At 33.5% G+C, this 17,871-nt stretch overlaps 1 protein-coding gene across 1 annotated transcript in view; it reads left to right on the top strand.

Annotated features, from left to right (window-relative positions):
- The first annotated feature begins 2,219 nt into the window (after positions 1–2,219).
- LOC148603759 (epithelial sodium channel subunit beta-like) overlaps positions 2,220–17,871 on the top strand; it is a 32,025-nt gene continuing 16,373 nt past the window's right edge. Inside the window, exons 1-5 of the mRNA XM_088553096.1 lie at positions 2,220–2,691; positions 14,290–14,637; positions 15,229–15,650; positions 16,159–16,236; positions 17,632–17,723. Of these exons, the coding sequence (XP_088409222.1) occupies positions 2,596–2,691; positions 14,290–14,637; positions 15,229–15,650; positions 16,159–16,236; positions 17,632–17,723 (1,036 nt within the window). The 5' untranslated portion in view covers positions 2,220–2,595. The remainder of the gene's footprint in view (positions 2,692–14,289; positions 14,638–15,228; positions 15,651–16,158; positions 16,237–17,631; positions 17,724–17,871) is intronic.

Here is a 17,871-nt window from a genome sequence, read left to right on the forward strand (position 1 = left end):
TGTACAACAATAATCGATGTCAATGTATTTGAAAGAGCATTTGATGGAAATAAAAAAGTTTTAAGTTCAATTATTACCATTTTATCTAAATACTAAGAATAGAACGACATAATCAAATGTTATGTTTGTCGACCATTAAACTATAATACTTATCAATCTGTCACGACATTTAGAAAGATGAAAAATGTGTTTCAATATAATACATCGTGTCATTTGCATGAAATTGTATTGTTTGAGGCAAACTGATGCACCTTAAAGTGAATAATAATAGGCGGAAGCGGACCTCCGAACCAGCATTTACCGTATACGTGGTTATTTTCGCGGTGATTCAATTTTTGCTATATTCGAGGGCGAAGCAGTATTTGATGTTTTGCTGTTTATTAGGTTTATTTTTATGATAAAAGGGTAACCATGGGAACAATGATCGTCGCGAAAATCAAAGAATGTAAATCAGGGACAAAGACCAGACATGGAAAATAGAAACACACAACAAAGAACATGAAATGATTAAAATAATATGTACAAGGCAGCAAAACCAAATGAGTAATTTTGACTCGGATTATTATTTCTTATCGATTTAATTGATTCTTTTATATACATGTGTCATGGTCTAAAATGGTTGTACAGTAAAATGTTCAAAGCAAGTGTGTGTCGTCCCCTATGTTTACTAGTGTCACATTGACGTAAAAAAGAAATTTATAATTACAAGCAATATTCTATTGTTAAATATAATGAAGAGGAATTTCCGAATAAAAATATTTGATTTTGTATGTCATATCGTAGTAAACTAAAACATTTATGTCACGTTTGGGAGTATATGGACCGCTGTTACACATGATTTCTTGGAGTCTCCCATTCAGTGAAATTTACACCCAAAATTGGCAAATGATGGCATTCTTCCGACAACGTGTAAATGGTGTCACATTCAATAAAAATAGGGTAATAGATAACCATATTTCTAAATTAATTGTATAAAGACAAAAGCAGACAATACGGCTGTGCGCATTTAATCTGCATCTTGTTTGTTGTTTTTTTGTTTGTTTAGTATGAGTACATAAAAGTTACAGTCATCGTTGAGATCAGAAGGTGAACAAACATTTATAATAAAAAAGGACATATTGGATTTGAAAAATAATTATCTTATTAAAGTGTTGAACACAGCCGTTATAAAATTGTTTGTAGGCCAAAAAAAAAAAAAAAACAAACAAACAAACAAACAAGCAGACTAAAACTCGATTACAATACCTAAGAAATTATTCAATGCTATTAGTTGATTAAAAATACATTATTTTTTTGATAGTTTGTTTTATACTAAATTTGGTGAATAAAAAAATATTTTTGTTTTGATAATGTCTCAGTTTTGTTTTCAAGCTTCTGTTTTTCAGATGATGTGTACGGAAAAACAAGGCAGTCCGTAAAATTTTTCATCTATTTTATATCGCAAATGCATTCTTTCATAAAGTTGAATATTCGTTTTTGATTAACTGCAAAGGTTAGAGGTAAATCAATTACATAAAAAAAAAACATTGATATTCATTGAAAAAGAGACATTACTTTTTCATTTCCTACAAAATTAGGTTGTCTTCTTAAGGACCTGTAAAATCATTTTCTGAGTCACCCATTGTAGAATTACAAATTTTCACTATTGGACATACATTAAATATAAATATCACATTGGAACAAAACATTCAGTAGGAATAAAATATACCTTGTGCCACCCATATCATAGGATCTGCATGATTTTTAATTGGACACCTTGAATGTGATTTCGACTATAATTCTTACACATCAAACTGTGAAACAATTAAAAATTTAGTTGAGATTTTATTTCTCTTTCTTTTCATAGTTGTATGATATTTAGTTCGAAACACTTACTTGAAACAACCCAGGAACATTTTCAAATTGGCGATTTAGAAAAGAACTAGGTCAACATAATGTTGCGAGGAAGGCATATATAAATAGCATTCTTCTGTGTTGACGAATGAAGATTCTAATCAAAACATTATGGGGCTAAAACTTCTATTGTCAACAACTTAGAAACACAATCATTTTTACATCCTGTTTCTTGACTTTATCGGCTCCTCCTCGGTTGTGATATTTGCAAGAACAAACACGTCGATTGTAAGTGATCAGTCTTCATATATGATGACATTATTCAATTTAGACCACTAAAGTATCAAGAAGTTTTGATCCAACTGAAAGCTATCAATATATGATTAAAATGGTATACCGCAGATGATTTATTGTAATGACTTACCTTTGGATTGAATATCTCAAGGGATTTTAGAATTTGAAAATTTCTATTTGATATTCATTATATAGAACCATTGCAAATTATTCAGATGAAACAACTGATAATTTCTCAGCTAAACAAACTACTGAATCGGAACAATTCCGAAAATTGGGTGTAACGCCTTAGTAGCACAAATCAGCCATTGACAGAAAGAACCGTTATTACGAGAAAACATATTATTTCCTCTATAACGTTCGTGAAAAAGGAGTATGATAAGAAACGACATGGGTATCAATATACAACAATAATACATTTTTATCTTAAAAACTGAACTATATTTATCAGTAATTGATAAAGAGAATATGGTTGTGAAGCAAGTATTCATTCATAATAATTCAAAGGAAAGGATGGATGGGATGATGCGGAATATATGCCAAAATGATTGGGACAACCGAACGGTAAGTTCAATTGTCCATCTTTATACGGGAACTCTTCAAACCTTTTTACAGAAAAGTAAACAAATATCTAACCTATGAGAAGAATTTGAATTTTGAAACCACCAGTTATAAAGTGATCGATTATGTATTAGAAATTAAAGCTTTCAACGTTCGGTTTGATTTAAGGTCTTTTCATCATATTTATGCAAGTGCAGTGTCTTTTTGAAATAACGATAGGTTTTATACTAGAGGACAGATAATTAAATCTGAATATTCCAAAATGAAGATTATAATACCATCTAGAAATATCTCAACGACCGTATATTTGTGGTCTTTAATTCAATGAGTAATCAAGGGAATCACATTTTTAGCAGAAATCAAAAGAATGTAATATAGGGACAAATACTAGATATGGAAAACAGACAAACACACCAAAGAACATAAAATAATCAAAATAATACATAAAAGTTCATGGGTTTATGATGACGACCATAAAACTTTTGCAGGGATGACTTTAAACCTGTAGTTTGATAAACATGTTCCAGAAGCCTAAATGTAAGAAGTCTGGCACGATACAAAAAGTATGCGTAGTACCGCCAAGCTTAACGTTTGAGTTGTGATATGAATGTGTCATATACAAGTGTTGAAGGGGTGTTGCCACAGATGAAAGGAAATTTGACATATGAAATGAAAAGTCATTGCGTTTATCGTATAGTTTTGTCAATAGTTTTCCTTTCTTCTTTCGTTTACGCTGAACTTGCCTTTTTATGAGCAACTCGGCTGTTGTTTCTAGAAAAGCGAAGGACGTTTCCCTACCAGTGCACCTGCTCCATGCTCCTATTTCTAGTGGAGTCTGAGTTGCGCATGAACTTTTGTTACTTTGTATTTATTTTGTTATTGCATTATCTTTGTTGTGTGTCTGTTTTCCATGGGTGGTCCTTGTTCCTGGATTACATTTTTGTTATTCCCGCTAGAATCTTGCTTCCATTGATTACTATCTCATTCAAATGTCCGTTTCTATATATGCAATTTATCACTAAATAACTCGTTTTTTTCGTATATAAAAGAGAAATTTTAATTTAGGTACTTTCATTAAACTGATTATGGATAAATGTCTAAGCGTGATCAAATGCATATTTTGAAATATCCAAAATTCTGATTAACTCTTCCGCTTAAAATGAAAATTCTCAGGAATTAAAACTACTCTTCGAAGGATGTAGAACTCGAAAAAAAAAATTCAGTTGCCGCCTGACTGAACGTGCCCATTTCTTACACTGGAAAGTTGTAACTCATATATCTCGAAAAAATCAGCATTTGCCGAAACTTGGTATATATGTTCAATGGTTCAAGCAAAAGGCAAAAACAATCGTGTGCGTCTCGATCGCCATTTTTAAAATACCGCAGTCGAAAATTCATATTTGGTCGATTTTGAAAAAATTGAAATCTGATATATGATTTTTATTCCATTTAGAAAATGAAAAAAAAATATATATCACATCTTTGATATCATTCCGCTAATCACAGAATTAAAAAAATTTGAAAATACCGAAAAATTATGAAGGAAATTTATATAATAGACAGGATAATCAATTGGTTGTCATGAATAATCAAAATATTATCACTCGTGCCAAGAACTCTTGAGAATTTAACTCATGCGCGGAACAGGTTCCGCACACTCGTTAAATCTAGGCGTTCTTCGGCACTCGAGATAATGTTTTGGTTATTTACTCTTTCCAATTAATTATCCTATGAATAAGAATTTGTCTGCACGGAAAATATCTTGATGATAAAACATTGTAAATATTCGAATCTTAAACCTTGAAAACAACTTGTTTTTCTTATACACCATATCTATTCCTGTCTTGTTATGAATCTTAATTTATGGCCAAGCTTCAGAAACAACCTTCCAAATCTGATTTAATGTTCAAATTTAATAATACGTATATTGCCCTGACACGTTAAATCCCGCCATAAATTTTATGTGCCTGTCTCACACCAGGAACCGCCCCGGTCAGGTCCGGGTGTTAAAAGAATAAGCCTGCAGCAGCGCTAAGCTTGTCGTAAAAGGCGACTAAATAGTGCTCAGAACCCTAGTCGGGGGATAGGGCGCTTTGCTCACAAAGCAACTGGGATGTGTGCACCAGGTGGTGGAATGGGGTACCGCTGGCGTGTTACATGCTGGGGTTGTCAGGCTATAATACTGAAAACCTGACCGCAAACCATATTGGTGCATCGTGTTGGGAAAAATGTCACGTTCCTCGCACGTTAAAGAACCCTACTGTGGTATTCTTCCGGAGTAGGAACCATAGGGCTCCGCCACAGGAGGCTAAATTGCCCGACCCTACCCACCTCTCCCTATTTCCAGTGGCATTCAAAATTATCGACCCCATTGTCCTTGTGTCCCATCCCTTATTTATTTTATCATCGTTTCATGTTCATTTTATCATCAGTTTCATGTTCATTGTCTGAATATAGCTGAAATATTGCTGCTCAGACGTTAAACCCCAACACACCAGGAACCTGAACCCCAGTGGTGGACGCTTTTTGATATTCAATTTTATTCCTTTTACGTTTTGCGTATAGATTATTTCGATGTTTGTCTTTTATGAATAGTTTCACATTATTTATTTTGGCATTTTTTACAGTCTCTTTATTGTATGGGTTTTGTCTATCCTTAAAGACCCTATTGAGACCTGTTGAAGTCTATTGTGTGGTGCTTGGCATTTGGTCAATCGCTATATCATTGGAATTCATTTCTTATATGTACACGCATGTGTATTCATCGATATTGAATTAAAATAACATACCTTCCTTGCCACTCTCTCTTTGCCATTTTGACAACACTTATAAAACTCGAGATGTATACATAAAGAAATTCTCCTGAATTCTATTTAAACTATTTGATTCTATCTGTTCTAAAAAATGCAACCACATCTGCCTGGAAGAAAAAGAGCCAATATATGCATTAGTACCAATTAATGGACAATTGAGGACGAAACAAAACATTTACAATCATATTTCAATAATCATTTACATTCAGGTTGAATAGCTTTTTCAAGTTAAAGGATATCTGCATATTTCTGGTGTTAATTCCTTTGATCAATCCATAATATTTAGACTGCTTTAATGTTCAAGGATTCATTACTAATGACATATGAATTATTAATTGAAATTAATTGGTTTCAGGTAGATGGATTGGAAATGTTAGATATGGATTTAAATGTCGTATTTGTATTACAAATTAGTTGTTGTCTACTCAATTGTTGGTAAAACTTATTCGATAATATTGTATGAAGTAATTGGTTTATATTGTAATTTGAACTTCATTGGTTAAAATATGATTCAAGAAACATTCTCATTGTAAATATATTAAGCATGTACGGTAATACATATCAAATTATAAAGCAGATATAACTTCTGCAAGTAAGTAGAAAGTTTAATGAGTCGTAGGATTTGATGGTGCATTAAGTAATCATACAGTGACATTGTGTATTATATCGCAATACAATGCAGTGATTTATTGAATGTTCTCTGTGTAAAAAAAATCGATGATTTATAATGTAAAATAAATTTGGTAATTTCACTCTTGGATTTCTCCCACTAGAATGGCATTACGCGAATAAAAATTCGCCGGTTTATGTTAACAATAGCAATGAATCGAACAAGTTTTACACGCACGATAAATCGCATTCGCGATCATATTTTGGTCATTTGGTTTTTTTTTTCAACTGATTATCCTATTTTTATTACAAAACATTTTCAACGCATTTACAAGATTTCATTTACAGCATATTAATTTCGATTGCACATCAAACACCTGTCGAAAAGGACACAGTTCTTGTTTTGTATTGATTGATTGATTGTTAGGGTTTTACGTCCGGACAGCAAATTTCAGCTATATTCAGACGATGAACATGAAATGGATGATAAAATGAACATGAAATGAAAAATGGGATGGGAAACAAGGATAATAGGGTCAATAAATTTTGATTGCCACATGATAAAATGGATGGATGGGTAGGGTCGGGCAATTCAGCCTCCTGTGGCTTAGCGCAAAGGTTCCTACTCCTATCGAATACCACAGCCGGGGTCTTTAACGTGCGAGGAACGTGGCATCTTTCCTAACACGGTGCACCATTATGGTTTGCGGTCAGGGTTTCCGTATTATAGCCTGACAACCCCAGCATGTAACACGCTAGGGGTACCCCATTCCACCACCTGGGGCGCACATCCCAATTGCTATGTGGGCAGAGCGCCTAGCCCCCGGCTAGATTTCTAAGCACTATTTAGTCGCCTTTTACGACAAGCTTAGCACTGCTGCAGGCCTATTCTTTTCACACCCGGACCTGCACGGGGCGTTTTGTATTGAAAAAGTGAATACCAATTCATATACGCATTTGTTCTCATACAGCTTTACAATACTGTGGTGGTATCATCTTTCATGTACGTGTATGAAAGTTGGACTAATTTATATCTTCTGACATTAAAATGTTGAATCGATATCACGATTTTACAGAGAAACAAATACTTGATTTAAAAAAGAACAAGATTAGATACTTGTTCAGCGATATAAGGACTATATCAATTTACTGTCGTAATCGTGAAAAAAAAGAGATTTATTTTACAGAAACGGATTTCTCCTAATGACAGGCATCCCTCAAAACAAATATTCTTGGTTTATCTTTTCTCAATTCTTATTTTAATTTCTTACGTTTTTTAAATTGTATTTAGATTTAATTTAATTATTTATCACATAGAAGTAGCACCTTTGTTGATAACTAGCAAAAACACATCATAACCATAAAAAACATTTTTTTTTACCAAACTCCGTACTGACTCCCCGAACAGCACATACGGTTCGTGTGTATTCTGCAATCGAATGTTTTATGACTTTACGTTCACGCATGTGTTGATTATAAATCAACATGAGCACCACAAAAACTGTTTTGGGATTTAATCATCGAAAACAATTCTCTTTATCTGTACCAAATCGCACGTCCTGTCTGCTGCCGATCTATTTCAGTACACAAATTCTGACTATTTTAAACTAATCAAATATATTACCAGTCTGAATGATTTATTTGACTTCACGATAACGAACCATATTGTTGTGTATCGAAATTTAGAATTAAAAAAAAAATGCAAAACATGCAACATTCTAATAACTGACTCTTTCTTCACTAGTACAAAATCTTTCACACAAGAAGTCATAATGACTTAAGTTGCATATCGACAAACTTAATCAACGGATTTGAATGCAACATATGTGGTCTAGTATATGTCGGTGAAACAAAAGAACGATTAAACAAACGAATGTGCAGTCATCGTTGGGGAATTAATACCAGGAAATTCCCGACAATTTATCAACATTTTAATTAACAGGATCTTCCAACTCTCGTTCTGAAAGTACGTAATATTGAAAAAATATACTTACATATTTCTATACTTCACCTATTGCATCCAAAATTTTCAATTATAAAAGGAACTTCACGTCTAAACCACCTGACAGTTCTTGCAAAAACTCTCCAATCAAATATGGTCCTTTCGGTTACGCCATTCCGGGAGGTTAAAACATCATAAAAAAGTCTCCTTTCCGAAGGTCCAAAATACCGCGAAATTCCATAAATTGGAATTATAACTTTAAAGTTCTTACTTGTTCGGTGGAGGACTACTCAAGAAAATGGATGAACGAGAAGAAGACATTAATTCTATGTCAGAGTGGGTACAGGCTATTAGGCTTTTAATTTTGAAACGTATGAATATTTTATGAAGGTCAATGAGTGTCCAAGCAACATTAGTTTTCAAAGACCCCGATGTAGCAAAAACATTGTCTACTACACATGATTAATATGTTGTCGTACCAGCAGACAAAGCCTGAAAACAACATGTTTTGGTCTTGTCTGCAAAACGTATTACATCCAATAGTTATAAACAAAGGTAGACTCAGAAAATAATAGCAGTAAGGATACCTATCCTGCCACTACACTCTCTAAAGAAGAGAGAGTGGAAAACCATATATATGTGCTATCCTCTTTTGGTCTCTCTACCAAAGACGATTATTGTGATCTACCGTTTATGTACTGGATTCCTTAAATTCACAAGAACCCATATAAACAATGCTTCATAGCTGGATCTATAAAATGTACCACCAAGCCTCCTTCAAAACGTCTAACAACTATACTTACAACTGTCAAAGAGGGTCTGCAGTCCTACCACGACACTTGTTATCCCTTTAGGGGTAATAAATTCAATATAGATCCTCAAAAAATTGGAAGATCTTCTGGAAAAGATTATTATCAGAATATATTAGCATTAAAACCTTTGATGTTACGGTACACCTGGATACAAACATGTAGTTCTTGGAAGAGATTCCTTATATTTCATAAAAAAATAGTTCCAAATCATCTCCCAAATATACCAAGAAGATGTTTCCCAGGTGCTTGAGTTTTTCATCCCCGACATAGCGTTTTTCAACAAACGGTCGGCATTCCAGAGGGAAAAAGTGTACTCCTCTGCTTGCTGACCTAATCTTCCACTCTAATGACCATGACTCAATAGCTGATCTGACCCAAAAGAAAGAACATCGTTTAGCTAGATCCTTTAACCTTAATTTACGCTATATAGGTGACGTATTAGCCTTAAACAATCCTAGTTTCGGGGATTTGATACATCAAATCTGCCCTCAAAGAACTTGAAATTAAGCATACAACTACTATGAAGTCAGCCTCATATCTTGACCTACACATAGAGATCGACGGTAAAGAAATTGAAGCATTACAATATAATAAAACTCTTATAGAGACAAATGACCAGGAAACTGTTATGGTCTTGGATTTATTACTGCCTAAATTCCAAGATAATGAATCAGAGGAACACTACATTATAGATCTGCCCATACAACTGCCTCCTCTTCTTCAAAAATCTCAAACAAATATTTCAATTCCCAAAGAAACTAGTGCACAGATTTCACCCCTGAACTCTACTGCCATATACCAAACAGAAACAAGTCAGCTTCCACCTTCCACGCGAAATTCAAAACTTTAATGTTCTTAAAATCGACTTTACAACATTCGTATTTATTGTTCAATTTACTTATTTGTCTCTTGGAATTAAATAAATTTTGATACATTGCTTACTTTCTTCAAACAGCTTTGACGGATTATATGGTGCGGATTGAATTTCAATGTTTTTGTATTGGAATGTACAAGCGTTTTAATCCAATTTTGTGGAGGAATATTACATACGTCAAAATCGAGTTTAGCATTGGAAAGTTACATGCGTTTAAACTGAGTTTTGAATTGGAATGTTACAAATGATAAAACCGAGTTGAGTAATCGAAAGTTACATGCGTTAAAACTGAGTTTTGTATTGGAATGTTACATGCGTTAAAACCGAGTTTAGTATTCGAAAGTTACATGCGTTTAAACTGAGTTTTGTATTGGAATGTTACATGCGTTTAAACCGAGTTTAGTACTTGAAAGTTACATGCGTTTTAACCGAGTTTTGTATTGGAATGTCAACTGTCAATCGATGGCACCATTAGTAATTAGCATGCATGCTTTTAGTGTGATAGGATACCATTGAAGTAGTTCCGTAGTTAGGGGACGTGGCTAAGATAGCTTATATGAAATGGATAATGTTTCTTGATCACGCTGAAATATGATGAATTTCACAGATATTAAAATATAATATTTTACAACACTTTATTGATTCGCACGAAGCATACAACAGGAACAAACATACAGTTTACATATAGAGACATGCATCAAGTTAATGCATCCAGAAATTAAGAGTAGTTCTCTGTAAGCATCAAAGGAACCAACAAAGGCTGGGAAATCATAGGTGTTAGATTTTCAACAAATTTGGTATATAAGCCCATAATATGGCTCAATTAAAAAAAAAGAATAATATGATTTTTTTTGGCAAACAATCGGTTACTATGGAAACCGTTATCCTTGATATTTCGATGATAATCAACGTTTTATTCATTGGTGACTTGACCAGATATAGACTCCTGAACTAGTAGAAACTAGAGGCTCCACAGAATCTGAATCTCTCACCTGGTTAAAGTGTTGCACTTCAATGGCAATAACTCTACTTTTTAGGCCTTATCATTAGGATCATTTCGTCATATCAAAGTACTTTTCTATCTACCATAGATTCTAGTATACTCCCTGAAAACTCCAAAAAGTAATTATTGTGCATTTCAAGGGCTATAACTCTAACAAAGTGTTGATTTACACATTTGATGCAATGGAGATCCATAAAGATCATTTCGCCAATATATTGTTTTACTTTATCTATTATAGTTTTCAGGATGTCGGCTAAAAACTCCAAAAACGTCATTTTTCCCATTTCAAGGACAATACACTAACAAGGAATCCACTTACTACTTTGCCCCAATGAGACTTTGTGGTTCTTATTATTAGAAGAATCATACAATAAATTAAAAGTTGGATTTTGTCTGAAATCTGAAAAAAGAGGAAATTGTTTGTTTTTTTTTTTTGATAGCTCATATAATTTTTGAGGCTCAAGTAGATATTAGTGATCCTACCATTGTCTTCTAAAATAGGAATGGCGGCCATGTTTTACTCTTGATCTATATATTATTGACACTATATTGAAAATAAATACCCCAAGGATGCTTATGACCAAGTTTACTGAAAAAAGAAACGACAACGACAGATACCAAGTGATGGTAACAGCACACATGGGTAAAAACTCCTTCTTCAACCCCTGCATAGTGGTTGAAAAATTATCAATTTAACAATAAAACAGTGTAACCAAAGACAGCATCAACTATTCGGTGCATTCAAATCTATCAAAAGAGATTATTTCTACTACATGTACATTTATATTTTGAGTCCTTCAGTAATAGTTTATAATTTTGAAAAGTGAAGAATATGAACATTAAAGAGGGGTAATATTTGCCCAAAAATGAATCATCATGCCTTATGTTATAAAGTTTGTCTTAAGACACTCATAGATAGTGTAAAAGAAATCTTCGGATACCATCTTAAACCAAATTACAAGAAAGATATATATCTATACTAGAATTCTAACAAATAAGCTTCTGGAAAAGGGGTAGGTGCTTAAAGAGTGAAGTCATCACAACAGAAGTTTTATGGTCGTTATCACGAATTCGTAGATCGTAACGGTGTATCCATCTGCGCCATGAAAACTGATTTGTTCAACGTGTCATAGTTTTCCCCTCCTCTTTCCTCTGCCCGGACTTGACTTTTTATGAGTAACTCGGCGGGCGTTTCTAGAAAACCAGAGGACGTTTACTCTACCGATACACCGGGTCCATTCTCCAAGTTTTTAGTAGTGGAGTCCGAGTTGCTCATTTGCTTTTGTTGCTTTGTGTGTATGATATTAGTTACTTTGTAATCTTTGTTGTGTATGTCTGTTTTCCATGTCCATGTCTGGTCTTGTCCCAGGATTGTATTCTTTCGATTACAGCTATAACCTTGGTTCTCTTGATTCCTCTTTCAGAACAATGCAATAATAGTTGTATTATGCAAATATTTGTGAGACATTCAACTGATAACTGGTAACTGATTAATATTTAGAATGTAAAAAGTTCAAATTCTTAACTCAAATTACTAGGTTTCAAATAAATAACAAGTACAAATTCATGTTTGATAATTTCTATGAAAAAAAATAACAGAATTTTTCTTTTTCACAATTTTATCATTGTGGACTGTGTAAAAACGTCCAAATTGAAAACTTTTTATTTTGAAGATTGGATGATTGTTTGATTGATTTTAGGTGTTTAACGCCAAACACCAATTGTTTAGCTATATCCGGGCAATGAACATGAAATAGATGATAAAATGAAGATGAAATGATGATGAAACAAAATAAAATGGGATAGGACAAAAGGTTAAAAGGATCGATTGCCACTGGAAATTGGGAGAAGTAGGTAGGGTCGGGCAGTTTAGCCTCCTGTGGCGACGCAAATGCTCCTCCTCTTGTCGAATACCACTGCAGGGTTCTATAACATGCGTGATACGAGAAATTTTCCAAACACGGTGCACCACGATGGTTTGCAGTCAGGTTTTCCGTATTATGACCATATGACCCCAGCATGGTGCATGCCAAGGGTACCCCATTCCACCACCTGGGACACGCAACACGGTTGCTCCGTTGACAAAGCGTACTAGCCTCCGTCCATGGGTTCTGAGCACTATTTAGTCGCCTTTTACGACAAGCTTAGTGCTCTGCGGGAGTATTTTGGCGGATAAAATGTGAACTAAAAAGTCTCTTCAGAATTCCTTTCTTAATTAAAGTGTTAAAGATATGTCCTATTAAAGTCATCAGTTTTGGTTACTAACTCAGGCTCATCAGCTGTAAATTTTGCAGTTTTGTAAATATGGGGGATGAAGACTGGAAACAGAAACGAACTACGGTAGTATTTCACTATCTATTCCTTTGAGAACCTATGATATACACATTCTTAATGCATATTGAAAATTAGAAGCAGTAAAATGAAAAGTGAAAAAGGACAATATGATGATTTTAACATAAAACAAAGCGCATGTGCACATATTCTTGATGTTTGTTAACTTAAGTTAATATACATGTAGATGTCTGTCTATAGCATTGCAGTTTGTATTAGCATAATTACAAACTTTTGTTTAAACAAATTGATATTTTTTATTAAGATGAATGAATACTTAGATTACATGTATAAATAAATAAACATAGGAATATATGTGACCTAAATAGGGCTAAATGAATTGTTTTTCTGTGCAGCGTTAGCAATAGTTGCTATAAGTACGACTTTTACATTATATTTTTTGCTAGAAAAGTGTACCGTTTTCAATTTTCTCATATTGTGTGGAGAAAAACATGAATACCGAAAGCAGAAATTGTTCGATGCCTACGTTTTATCAAGAGGCTACATTCAAAAGTGATCAAATGGCAATTCAAAAAGTCAAGATTTTTATGAAATTATCATCTACTTTGTCACAATACCTTGAGAGAATTTTTAAACAATGAGTATTATTCATAATTAAAGTGGTGAATTCAAAATAGTTTTACAATTTCTTGCACTAAACAGTTCGTAAGAGCAACCAATTTTGACACTAAAACATGCGTTTTGCCTCAGGAATCATGGACCATTGGAATATTTTCAGTCATTGTATGCATGAATTATTCAGTACACTACATATCAGCAAATTCTGTGGTGTAGCATTAATTTCCTCACCACTCTGATGCTTACAGGGAACTGCTCTTAAACTATAAAGCAAAGTGAGTGGTCAGCTCACAATATTGACGTTATATTGAATATAATAAGGATTTATTACTATTCTAAATAAACAGTCATATTTTTTACATTACGCATAACAATCTGTAAGGTTAGCTTTTTGATAGAGTAATAAAGGTAACCAAGGTTATGGCGGTAATCAAAAGAATGTAATCCAAGGACAAAAAAAATGAGCAAATCTGACACTAAAATCTGGGAGCATCAACCAGGTAATATTACGCCATATTTGTAATGTGCATCAATCGCTTTAAGGCATTTTTAGATCTACAGAATTTTACATAAATTAAAACAAATCGTAGTCTGTATTTATCGCTGAATATCGATTATACAATCATTTTTCTTTTTAGAGCGAAGAAAGAAGTTCTGCTACAGAGGAGAAAGGAAGTGAATCCATGAAACGTGCATTACAAGGATTAGCATCTCAGTCGAATGTTCATGGTATCTCATTTCTTGCCGGAGATAAATCTGTTCCTATCAAAACTTTATGGGCGATTGCATTTCTCAGCCTTTTTGGTTTCGCAACTTACCAGTTGTACACAATCATGACACTGTATTATTCATATCCTGTAAAAACAAAAGTAAAAATGGAGTTCAAACCACTTCCGTTTCCAGCAATTACTATTTGTAATATGAACACAATTCGAAAGTCAAAGGTTAACAGTATCGAGAGCACGATTTTACAGCAAATATTTAATGTAAGTGATGAATTTATAAAAAAAAAAATATATTGAAATAAATTTCGTGAAACGTAAGTAAACCTTTAATTTTGAAAACATCTAATTCAAGAAGGTAAAATTCCGATGAAGAATTTGTAAAGCTAAAGCTGCATAAATTAGAATCAAAATGCAATCCCGTCGTTGACTATTTGTATAACCTCTTTACTGCACTAAATATATAGTGTACTTTTCTAATATTGTCACTATTTTGATCATTGAAACATTGAAAAGTAATGAATGTTAGTTATGATTTAAGAGGAGCGTTGACTGCTTATGAAAATATCTAAATCTATAAAACGCGATTAAATAAGAATATTCAAGTAATATATAATAATACTTAGAACGCCCAAAGTTTGTTACAGGCTCAACCTCAATGATTATTTTATATCATTTTTAGTACCAGCAATGCTGCTAGTGTATATATAGTCTCTACAACTACATCTTCATACAACGAATGTTCATATCATATAAATATAATATAATATTTGTCGCAAAAGTATCGACCAATGAAAAACAAAAGTTTTATGAGATATCAACCAGTCAATAAAAAAAATTCTTATGTTAATTTAGGGATCTTACTCGGCATGGACACAATCGTCATCAACAACTTATCTTCAGCAAGCCTCTACAACAACTCCATACGTGAATTATGGAACAACTACCCCTTACCAAAGACGCAGACGCAGTGTAGATAAAAGGTCTACTACAGGAGATGACAGTTCCGGTTCAGGAGATGAAAATTCCGGGTCTGGATCTGACAGTTCTGGATCAGGAGATGACGGTTCTGGGTCGGGATATGACAGTTCTGGTAGTGGCGACTATTACTACGCCACAACATTAGGATATGATGATTATGGGTCTGGATACTACTATGATGATCCGTCAACAATGACTAGCTATTTGAAGGATTATATGCTGGATCCATACACATCTCCACTTCCTGAAACAATAGAATATGAAAAGTTCAAAGAAGAATACCTAAAAATTGACAGGTACGATCTAAACATTACATGAAAGATTCATTCTGTAAGAATAAAAACTTATAATTGTTGTGGAAAGTACTGTTTCAAATCAATCTTCCGATTTGTGCACTTCCAATTTAGGTCTGGTCGAAGTATTGTGGTGAGTTCTTGCTACATAGCATGACCTGCCTCTCCAAAATTTATGTTCGGAGTGAAATCCTATATAGTGTGATCCCAAAGTCAAAGTATTATTTGAATAAGGTACGGAGACTTAAAAGAATGTTTATGTAAAACAGATAGTTAATCCATACGCGTGATATATGTTTGATAAAAACAATTTTACTTCTGTTTTTTTTTGTTGTTTCTTCAAATAGCCCTAGTAAAAATAGTTTTCCCTCAACCTTATATACTCACGTTTTGACAAATTAGGTTGCTATAATTCTATGATTTGAAGCAAAAATCAAACTTCTAAGATAAGCAAAAACGGCAAAAAATGTTTAATATTTTAATGCATCCACAACCCTTGTTTCATTTAAAGAAAAGATAAGAAGATCGTTGGACACCAACTCAAACATATGCTGATGGCGTGTACATACAATGGTCGAAATTGTAATGCGTAAGTTATGTCTGGTACATTAATTATCAAATAAAATAATTGAAATAAATTATCAATAATAATATTGTTCCCTAGAAAGAAAAAAAAAACAAATACCACGTCTTTTTCAAAACTAACAATAGCAACCATAGAGCATGTCCATGACTTTATCAAAATTTTGACAATTAAAAAAAAACAACAAAATAAAACAAACAAACAAACCAAAAAACAATAAACAAAAACAAATACACTGAGCATATCGAGTCAAAAATAACAAGGAATCTGTTAAAACGGACTAAAAGGACAATATATACCACAGAGCATTTCATCAAAAAAGATTTTACTTTTACAAACAGATAAAAGATGCCACAGAGCATTTCGGATATCTGGTCCTGATTTTATCAAAGAGTAATCAAGGAAACTAAGGTTATAGCGGTAATCAAAAGAATGTAATCCAGGGACAAAGACCAGACATGGAAAACAGACATACACAACAAAGAACATAAAGTAACTAAAATCATACATACAAAGTAACAAAAGTAAATGAACAACTCGGACTCCACTAAAAACTGGGAGCATGGACCAGGTGCACCGGTAGGGTAAGCGTCCTCTGCCTTTCTAGAAACACGCGCCGAGTTGCTCATAAAAAGTCAAGTCCGGGGTAGACAAACGAGGAAAGGAAAACTATGACCCGTTGAATAAATCAGTTTTCATGGTGCTGATGGATACACCATAACGATCCATGAGTTCATGATGACGACCATAAAACTTCTGTAGTGATGACTTCAATCTTGTAGCAACATAACCTTGTTCCAGAAGCCTATTTGTTAGAGTTCTAGCGTTCAAAGTTGAAGTTCAAAACTTTGTTTCGTGGCTATTCCGTAACACTTATTGTTTTCAATAAACCGCAACGTATCCGAACTCTTACATCCCCGATTACTTTGTACCATTTTGATCCATGCTCCCAGTTTTTAGTGGAGTCCGAGTTGCTCATTTGCTTTTGTTACTTTGTACGTATGATTTTAGTTACTTTATGTTTTGTGTTGTATATGTCTGTTTTCCATGTCTGGTCATTGTCCCTGGAATACATTCTTTTGATAACCGCTATAACCTTGGTTCACTTGATTACTGCCTTACAACAAATTAAGACGGATACATTGATGCATTGAAGTTTGTAAAAAAAAATATGATAGTTACGTTTATGTTAAAAAATAGTATTTGCCATGAACACGTACATAGTGTACGATACTGTTTTTTTTAAGATTATAAGGCAAGTAATGACAAATGTAATGGACTCAAAACTAATGACAAGCAATCAGTATAAATGCATGGGTGATTGAAAGCACATTTTGTGTACAATACATGTTCGATGAAATGTTACACTGTATGTAAATATCTAACTTGTTTCTGATATAGGAATATCAAAGATATCGTCACTTACGAATATGGCAACTGTTTCACAATACAATCACCAGCTTTTATTGCGGGCAGTACCGGACCAAGAAGTGGTAAGTCATTACAATTATTTACCATACTTTATTGCAGACAACACTAAATCACGAAGGAATGGTTTCTTATATATGTTAACCATAATTTTGTGAGTTAGTTAATTTACTCATTTATGTATTTTGTGTATACTTTATACACAACAGAACT

This window comes from Perna viridis, chromosome 11 (assembly GCF_037379345.1).
Source record: "Perna viridis isolate PV_CMFRI_1.1 ecotype Kerala chromosome 11, ASM3737934v1, whole genome shotgun sequence".
Classification (NCBI taxonomy): Eukaryota; Metazoa; Mollusca; class Bivalvia; order Mytilida; family Mytilidae; genus Perna; species Perna viridis.